This window comes from Sardina pilchardus, chromosome 10, assembly GCF_963854185.1.
Source record: "Sardina pilchardus chromosome 10, fSarPil1.1, whole genome shotgun sequence".
NCBI classification, from domain to species: domain Eukaryota; kingdom Metazoa; phylum Chordata; class Actinopteri; order Clupeiformes; family Clupeidae; genus Sardina; species Sardina pilchardus.
Genome location: NC_085003.1, coordinates 21,544,376 through 21,554,433, shown reverse-complemented (window position 1 = coordinate 21,554,433; position 10,058 = coordinate 21,544,376). Strand labels below are relative to the sequence as shown.

The following is a 10,058-nucleotide window of genomic DNA, read 5'->3' as shown; positions in this document are numbered from 1 at the left end:
ATAGCATTGAGACGTAGCATGGAGACTTAGCTTGAAGACTTTGCCTTCATCTATTTACTTTCTACTAGTGCACTGTGGAGCAAATTATCACCAAATAGTTATTTCATGTAGTGAATGGGTGGACTACATCAGGGGTGTAGTTCATCAACATCTCAAATAACCAGAAATAGCCTGGCTTGAACTGGCATAGACTTGGTAACACTTTACTATAATGTGTCGCTGTTACAGTGTACCTACCTAATTAGGTACAGCGGTACAACCTGTGTAACAACATGTACTATCAGGTACTATCATTGTACTTGCATTATGTATTTGTTTGTGGGTACCTACATATAGTTGTCACATTGTAATACTGAGTGCTTTTGCAAAACTTTGCCAATTTGCCTACATTTTTCATCAGAGGCAAAGGGCTGACCTGAGAACTGCTGGATGGGGTAAATCTGGTCATGATGCAAGTAAATAACTGGTACACTTCATAGGTTTATTCCACTGTATCAAAGAGTAACAAAGGTGTAGCAGTGCAGCTGTTACATGTACACTGAGGACAATGAGGCCTTGACTGGAGCTAAGAATGGTTTGTATATTAAATCTATCATGACCAGATTTAGCCCATCCAGCAGCTCTCAGGTCAGCCCTTTGCCCCTGATGAAAAATGTAGGAAAATTGGCAGTTTTGTGAAAGCACTCGGTATTACAATGTAACAACTCTAGGTACCCACAAATAAGTACAATGATATCCCAGGGGGTAGGCTACTCCCTCTGGTTAGCCACACCAGTGGACTACATCAGGCTAGCCACACCAGTGGACTACATCAGGCTAGCCACACTAGTGGACTACATCAGGCTAGCCACACCTGTAGACTACATCAGGTTGACCAGTGAATGAATCAGTGTTGCCATAGAGACGAGCTCTCAAGGATTAGCTTTGTACCGACTAGCATTCCTGGCTCTGTCTTGCCATACAGTGGTTTAAGTTTACTGTACGGCTACTTACACTTACGGATCAGTTCTACCATAGAGGAGTCCAGCTGTGTGTGTGTGTGTGTGTGTGTGTGTGTGTGTTGCCATGGGAGCAGGGAGGATGGGAGTCGTCCGTCTTTAAGCTCTGCAGACGGCTCTCATCTGCACTCACCCTAATTGGTTTAGCAAAATGAATGGGTTGAGGGCACTGTGTTTGGAGAGGAGGCATTACACACACACACACACACATTCTCTCTCTCACTCATGCACACACACAAACACACACACACACACATACTCATGCATACACCACACATACACACACACACACACACACACACACTCATGCATATATATACGCGCACACACACGCACACACACACACTCACTCTCTCTCTCTCTCTCTTTCTCTCTCTCTCTCACACACACACACACACACACTCACTCATGCAAACACACACACACACGCAGAGTCGATCCTACCCTTTGCTTTGAACCTGCAGTCTGTCTGGAGAGGTGAACACTAATAACTTTAGGAGTCTGATTGCTGTTCACCGTCCACAGCAGATACACTCTGCCTCTCTATAGTGGCCCTCTCTCTGTCTTTCTCCCACACACACACTCTCTCTCTCTCTCTCTCTCTCTCTCTCTCTCACACACACACACACACACACACACACACACGCACACACACACACACACACTCACACAAATTCTTACTGTTTCAGTCTCTCTTCCTCCCTCTCTTTTGGTCTCTCACAAACACTCTCACACACACACACACACACTCTCACACATACTTTTTCACAAACCCTCTCATCTAAGCATACTCACATGCACAAATTCTCTCTGACACACTAGGACTCACACACGCTCACATATACTCTCTTACTCTCACACATACTCTCTCACACAAACATACCCTCTCACACACACTCCCATACACTATCACTGTTTCACAGTGTATCGCCATCCTTTCTGGCACACATTGTCGCACACACAGACATTCGGACACTATCTTACACATACTTACACACACTCGCTCACACACATTCTTACACACACTTTCTCACACACACTTGCTCATACACACACTTTCTCACACACACTCTCACACTCTCTGTCCCTCTCTGTACACTTTCACTTTCTCTTGCACACTCATCCACACATACACTGCCCCACGCTCTCACACTCTCTCACACACTCTCTCAAACACAGTCTCGCACACACCCTCGCACACTCTCACTGTTTCAGTCTTCTCTCTCTCTCTGCTTCTCTCTCTGCTTCTCTCCCCATCTCTCTCATCCCTCTCTCCTTCTCTCCAAGTGCTCCTCTGTCATTCCTCAGCTCTCTCTCTCTCTCTCTCTCTCTCTCTTTCTCTCGGCTAATTGAATTAACACAGCTGCATTAATGGCTTCTTCAGCTGGGTGACAAATGTGTTTAAGTGGATCCATTTGAGACGGTTAACGATGTCTGAGGCTGCCATGTCTGGGGGGGGCAGGAGTGGGCAGGGGTGGGCAGGGGTCTGGGCGAGACTTCTGGCAAGCGCCACTCACACAGCCTGATGAACATACCATTGCAGTGAACGCAGCGCAATCACCAAACTGCAGAGAACGCACACGCTGTGTGAACACTTCACATGCTGTTGAGATTCCCAGTGCATTACAAATAAGATATATTTTTATTATTGTTATTATTATTATTATTATTATTTGTCATACCCATAGCGCAGCGGGTAATCTGCGCCTTTCTCAGCCCTCTACGGCAATTTGCGGTGCCCACAACTGAAAGGAATAATGCAATGCAATGCAATGCAATGAGTGCCGTTGAATGGAGTCCACTGATGACGGCATTAAAATGAATCAACAGTTTAGAGGTCATGAATTGATACAATACTGTACATGACAAGAAGATGTCACCACGCAGAGCTAATGCAGTATTCTACTTCTACTCTTAAGAAAATACTCAAACAACTTGTACACACAGGCTATAACAGATTCAATAGCCAAATCTAGCAGGTAGGAAAGTTTAGGAAAGGTGGATGACGAAAGTGAAAGTAGGACATTAGAAAGGCCAATGAAAGTTAAGGTTTTATTTGACAAAGAAGCAAAGCTGGTACTCTGAATACAGATTCTGTTGTCTCTGAACGCCTCTCTTACTGAAGCATTTAACTGCAATTTGGATTACGCCTGCAGACGTGCACGTTCAATGGCACAGTTTTTGCACACACAGGGGAATACATAGTGAGGTGCATTTAACATTCCCATCACGCCTCCAGACGGCACATGTGTTGGTGTATCTATCTCAGGGTTTCATAAGGAGCCAGTGCTCTGCGTATCCGGTCAGTTTCATGAACTCCTAGCGCCCTATTTGGGGTCGCACAGGCTGCGTTCTAGGGCCCCACTGAGTGTTCCATTCACTATCACACTAACACTCAGATCAGAACTGCGCCACCATGTGGACAAAGTGAGGGAAGCTGCTCCAGACACCATGGCAACCTCAGACAGCGTGCAGCGTGTGGGGGTAGGCTAACTCTAACGCAAGGGGCCGGTGGAGGAGTGTTGGGTGTGTGTGGTAAATATAACGCAAGGGGCCGGTGGAGGACTGTTGTTGGGTGTGTGTGGTACTGTAACTCTAACACAAGGGGCCGGTGGAGGAGTGTTGGGTGTGTGTGGTACTGTAACTCTAACACAGGGGGCTGGTAGAGGAGTGTTGGGTGTGTGTGGTACTGTAACTCTAACACAGGGGGCTGGTAGAGGAGTGTTGGGTGTGTGTGGTACTGTAACTCTAACACAGGGGGCTGGTAGAGGAGTGTTGGGTGTGTGTGGTACTGTAACTCTAACACAGGGGGCTGGTAGAGGAGTGTTGGGTGTGTGTGGTACTGTAACTCTAACACAAGGGGCCGGTGGAGGAGTGTTGGGTGTGTGTGGTACTGTAACTCTAACACAGGGGGCTGGTAGAGGAGTGTTGGGTGTGTGTGGTACTGTAACTCTAACACAGGGGGCTGGTAGAGGAGTGTTGGGTGTGTGTGGTACTGTAACTCTAACACAGGGGGCTGGTAGAGGAGTGTTGGGTGTGTGTGGTACTGTAACTCTAACACAGGGGGCTGGTAGAGGAGTGTTGGGTGTGTGTGGTACTGTAACTCTAACACAGGGGGCTGGTAGAGGAGTGTTGGGTGTGTGTGGTACTGTAACTCTAACACAGGGGGCTGGTGGCTGGTGGGGTTGTGCTAGACTGGCTTTGTGTGCTAGCTGTGTTAGCTGTGTGTGCTAATGCTCACAACATGCTCTGCCTCTTCTCTGTCTCTCTCCCTCCACTTCCTGTCTCTCTCCCTCCACTTCCTGTCTCTCTACCTCCACTTCCTGTCTCTCCCTCTCTCCTCCTCTTTCTCTCCCTCCTCTTTATGCTCCCCCCCTCTCATCTTCCTCTCTTCCTCATCTTTCTCCCATGTGCTCTCCATCTTTCTTTCCCTTTTGCTCTTCCTCTGTCTCCACCCTTTCTCTCTCTCTCTCTCTCTCTCTCTCTCCCCCTCTCTCTCCCTCTCTCCTTGTGTCTGTGCAGACTCTTCAGCAGTCTAGGCGAGCTCCACACCATCTCCCAGCGGAGCTACGGCACCACCTACACCATCCGGCCCGGCAGCCGCTACCCGGTGACCCGCCGCACGGCCAGCCCCGGCGGGGGCTCGCCCGACCGCTCCCCGGACCCGCTGGCGCCGCTGCGCTCCTACGGCCTGTCCACCTCGCCGCCCCCGTCCTCCTCCTCCATGGCCTCCATCGCCCACCACCCGCCCCACACCATCCTCAAGTCCTCCAGCCTGTCGCTGCCGCACGAGTCCAAGGAGGTGCGCTTCGTGATGCGCAGCGCGAGCGCCAGCGGGCGGAGTCGCTCGCCGTCGCCCTCGCCCGCCGGAGGCGGCAGTGGGCTGGGCTCGCCGCTGCTGCTGGCGCTGCGGCCCTTCCACCAGAAGCCGCTGCACCTGTGGAACAAGTACGACGTGGGCGACTGGCTGGAGAGCATCAACCTGGGCGAGCACCGCCAGCGCTTCCAGGAGCACGAGATCGAGGGCTCGCACCTGCCCGCGCTCACCAAGGACGACTTCGCCGAGCTGGGGGTCACGCGCGTCGGACACCGCATGAACATCGAGCGCGCGCTCCGACAGCTGCTGGAGAGTTGACCCCTCCCCGACCCTCCCCCCCGCCACACACACCCCCCATTGCAAAAACCTTCAGAACGCCGGCCACCTCCCACACACACACACACACACACACATGGAGTCCCAGCCCCGCTAGCAAATCGCTGCCCCTTCTTAATTGGCTGCTTTCCCTTCTTCTTTTTCCCGCTCCTTCTCTCTTTTGGCCATCAGCCAATCAGAGAGAGTTTGCCTAACTGGATGTTGCATGATCTTAGAAGGGTAACCGTGGTGACCGTAGCTTGTGTCATTCCCTATAGGACACTATAGCTTAGCCTCATCCACACCTGCTTTCTCTCTATCCCTCTCTCTCTCTCTCTCTATTTCTCTATCCCTCGCTCTGCCACCGCAGCCGCTGAAGCTCTGACCTGCTTGACCAGACCACTGAGGGTCTCGTTGAAGGAGAATTCAGTTGCCTTTCAGAGTATTTTTTTACAAAGCCCAGCACTGGTGGACACATTGAACTGGACTGCTGTGTGTGTGTGTGTGTGTGTGTGTGTGTGTGTGTGTGTGTGTGTGTGTGTGTGTGTGTGTGTGTGTGTGTGTGCGCTGCCTCTGGTACGACGCGTACATGTGTGTGTGTGTGTGTATGTGTGTGTGTGTGTGTGTGTGTGTGTGTGTGTGTGTGTGTGTTAGCTGTGCGAGTGTGTGTGAGGGCTGACCACTGTCCTCACACCCTCTCCTGTGGCCATGGCGAGTGCATCCAGAGAATGTTTAACCAACACTAGTGGCTTTTTCATAATCAGATGTTTGCTTTGGAGTTCCAGAGAGACTGTGAGAGCAGATTTGATCCCTCGTGTACTTAGAGAGCTTTGAGAACGGAGTGATGGGACGAAAGGAGAGAAACAACAGACCACGACACAAATCAAACGAACTGAGAGAAAGAGCTCAGTCTCCTGCTTCTAGATGAAGAGTAGAAGACAACTGTTTATTCCACTGATAATTAACTCATTTTTACCAGTTATATACATACATATATATACATATATATTTGAAAGAAAAGAAGTATATAGATATATGATTATAACATTTTGTCATAAATATATGAAAAGAAACTTATATATGGTATTATACATTAATATAAAAAAGGCTACTATGAACATGAATTTTCCCAATGGTCATCCCTTTCTGGACCGAAGCATGAAAACTTGCATCAGTTGTTGATATGTTGACAGATTTGGATTTGATTTTATTTACTGGCTTTGTTTGATTGTATTTGTTTGTTTGTTTGTTTTTGTGAAACCTTGTCTTCCGTCTCCCTTGAGGGTGTCCCAAAGTGACGCCACAGTGAACTCTGACCTCTAATGACCTCATAGCCTCTTGGCGGCTGGGTGTGTTGCCGTGGAGATACGCGTCGTCAGTGAAGTGCCCTTTACCAGCACGGCATAGAGGAGACGGACACACACTCCACACCACTCAGCCCAGCTCAGCCCTCCTCTCTCTCTCTCTCTCACACACACACACACACACACACACACACACACACACACACACACACATGGGAGACTGGGTGAGGGCTGGAGAAAGAGTCCTGCAATAACCAAGGAGCCTTCTGAGCCGAGGAGAAGGAGATAATACAAGACTGCGTATGAGCCTCTGCACACACACACACACACACACAAACATACGCACGTGCACACACACATCCACACCCACATGCAAACACACACCACATACGAACATAAACACACACATATTCATGCACAAACACTCTTATATACAAACACACTCAAACATATTCTCCTCCACTGTTCTTTCTGACCTGTTCATATACCTTCCAACACACACACACACACACACACACACACACACACACACACATGCACACTAGGGCATGAGATCTCCTGTGGCACTAGAGGCTGCCTCAGAAGGGTCTAAACACACTCCAGACCTGATCTGCAGAGGCCACTGTGAGTGGCCAATTCATTTGGGCTAAATTATACCTTTAATAACACGCTTTTTTGCTTTTCCAATTATTGTTATTATTGTTTGTGGTCACTTATGTTGTTTTTATTTTATTTTTTTCTTTTGTTTTGTTCCCATGGTTGGATTTTGTAGCTTGTGAAATCTAATGCTATAGAGGATGACTTTTTTTAAACGGTTCACCTAGTCTGAATTTTAGAATGATCAAATCAGCAGAAAAGAAGGAGATCTCCTCTGAAAACTACTTACAGCTGTATATATGGACAGAAATGACAAATATTTGCTTTTTATATCAATTACAAGCAATGTATATACAATAGTTTTCATATAAATTTTTAAAAGTAAAAAAAATATATAGATCTATATATGAATGTTTGGCATATATGCATAGTTACCCACCTGTGGAAAAGGGGGAAGATTTTATTCTTTCTACGAACTCTGATTTAGGGGATGATTTGCACAAAATAAGGTGCTAGCATTCAAGCCATCCATCGTCAAAGCGCTAACATCCTGCCATGTCCCGCCTCCTACTGTTCAGAAACACACACACACACACACACACACACACACACACACTCACATGCATCCACACTCTCTCACAAACACACACACCCTCTATGCCACGCCTGTTGACCTCTCATCCCACATAGCTCTGTTCCCTTCTGTGATTGGCCCTGACTGCTTTCATCTCTGCGTCTCATTGGCCATCACTAAAATGTGACTCCCAGGGTCCCACCACCCTGATCATCATGAGAGGTCACTGGCCGATACCGGCGGCTGGGCAGTTCCAGCTCGCAAGCTCCGTGTCTCTCGTGGGTGTTCACAAGAGCTTCAGAGTTCCCACTTTCAGGCAACACCAAGTCCCAACGCACTTCATTCAGAAAGCATGGGAACTCTGCTTTCTTCCTCTCAATCACCATTCATGACCTGGCATGAACCTGTCAGCGTGTGTGTGTGTGTGTGTGTGTGTGTGTGAGTGTGTGTGTGATATGGCGAGTGTGTGTGTGTGTGTGTGTGTGTGTGTGTGTGTGTGTGTGTGTGTGTGTGTGCCTTTGCCCCCTGTGACTGAAGCTCTCTACTTTGTAGCTATGGTCATATGAGCCCCCCCCCCCCTATATCAGCTAGGGCACAAACACACACACACACACACACACACACACACTTCCTCGTATGTAGTGTACTCCGCCCCTGACCACCAATAGAACTGTGATCCCACATCAGCATCCACCCCACGCCACCCCACCCCACTCAATCCACTCCATCAGTAACTCCACATGCTGTGAGCATAAGCATCCATTGCCAAGGAAACCGTCTCATGCCATGTGTGTGTGCCTCTGACTGTTTTCTGGAGGCTTGGTCCTTTGTTTGTTTGTTTGTTTGTTTGGCTGTGATATAGACTGCACCTCCTGCTGTGACTTTACACTCCTCACAGCGACACTGTGGCTCATCCTCCCTCATCACCACACACACACACACACACACACACACACACACACACACACACAGCACACACACACACACACACTGGCGGCCATCTTGAGCCCCTCCTATGTGGTGCTCTGCTATGTAACTGTGACTCTATGCTGTTGCCATGGTGAAGGCTGTAGGGAAGAGAGCACACAGCAGCCGGTCCCTGGACCTGTCTGGGCCGGACGTGGGCCACATTTTGGGGCCAGAGAAAACTACCATCAGGGAACCCAGAGCTCACAAGAGCAGCGGCTGCCCCATGAATACCCCCCCCCCCCCCCCCATGCCCCATTAACAACCCCTACGCCCCCTTAACAACCCCCTTGCCCAGACACAACCAGTCGCCCAGCATCAGGACCACTAGCCTCCCGGCTGACTGACCTTAAAGACCATCAGACCACAACTCACCTCCCTTAACAATCACCACTAAACTCCCAACGTCAGGACCTCTGACTGCCCCAACACACGCCCTGCCCTGTCAGCTGACACACACTCGCAATGTCCGAGCCAGTCCAACAGGTGGCGTGAGTCCACCAGCTGCAGACCACCGCACAGAGGCTCAGACACAGGTGACATATTGGCCATCCATGTGATATGTGTTTGACTATAGCACACCTGCCCTTAACCTACATGGGGACAAGTATCTATGAGGAGCTCAGTGTTCAGATCACCCTAAATACCGCCCTGCCCCCCTCCATGCACACACACACAGACACACACACACACATAGAGGATCGACCTCTACTGATACGGCAGCAGAAGCTTGTGAGCCTGCTGTGGGTATAACTGTGAGATCACTGACACACACACACACACACTAGCATTTACCATCTCACCAATGAAGACAAATGTGAACCACAGTCCATCTAAATGCACCCCCTTCCTTGCTTTCTTCTTCTTTTATCTATTTATTTCAAATCTCCTGTATGTAATGGAGTGATAGCTGAGAAAAAAGGACAATGTGCCAAAAAGTAAAACTTTTAATTGTTCTTTTTTAAAAAAACAAAAAAGCTTTTCTTTTGGACTCTTTCTGTTGAGATGTTTAAGCTGTTAGAATCAGCACTATGGTGCCACCTCCTGGGAATCTTGAGTACTGCAGGTTAGCTCATACACTGGATGTACAGCATTGACACTTTTTTCGGTGAGAAAAAAAAAAGATTCAGATACATTTTTATGTTTTGTAAAAGAATATACAGACCTGATTGATGATTTTATGGTATTTTCATCTACATTTTTATTCCTATTTTGAATTAAAGTATTAATGTGATTTTTCGCTTGAAGTACATGAAAGGTGTGACCCCCCCCCCTTTCTCGCCGCACCCTGACCCCCACCCCCATCCCACCTCTGACTCCCCAAGAGTGGCATGTGGTTCAGATCTCTGATGCTTTGGTTTGAAAGGTTGGACATGGAGATGATTTCTGCGTACGTTTACCACATTATGATTAATATTATTCAAAGACCATTTTGGGCAACAGGAAGAGAAATAGACACATCATTAATTCACTTCAACTTGACTCTG

At 48.4% G+C, this 10,058-nt stretch overlaps 1 protein-coding gene across 1 annotated transcript in view; it reads left to right on the top strand.

Annotated features, from left to right (window-relative positions):
• The window catches only part of shank3a (SH3 and multiple ankyrin repeat domains 3a), a gene marked incomplete in the record, with an annotated part of 273,016 nt that extends 263,180 nt beyond the window's left edge, over positions 1-9,836 (top strand). Inside the window, 1 exon segment of the mRNA XM_062546483.1 lies at positions 4,521-9,836. Coding sequence (XP_062402467.1) covers positions 4,521-5,133 — 613 coding nt within the window.
• Positions 9,837-10,058: the final 222 nt, after the last annotated feature.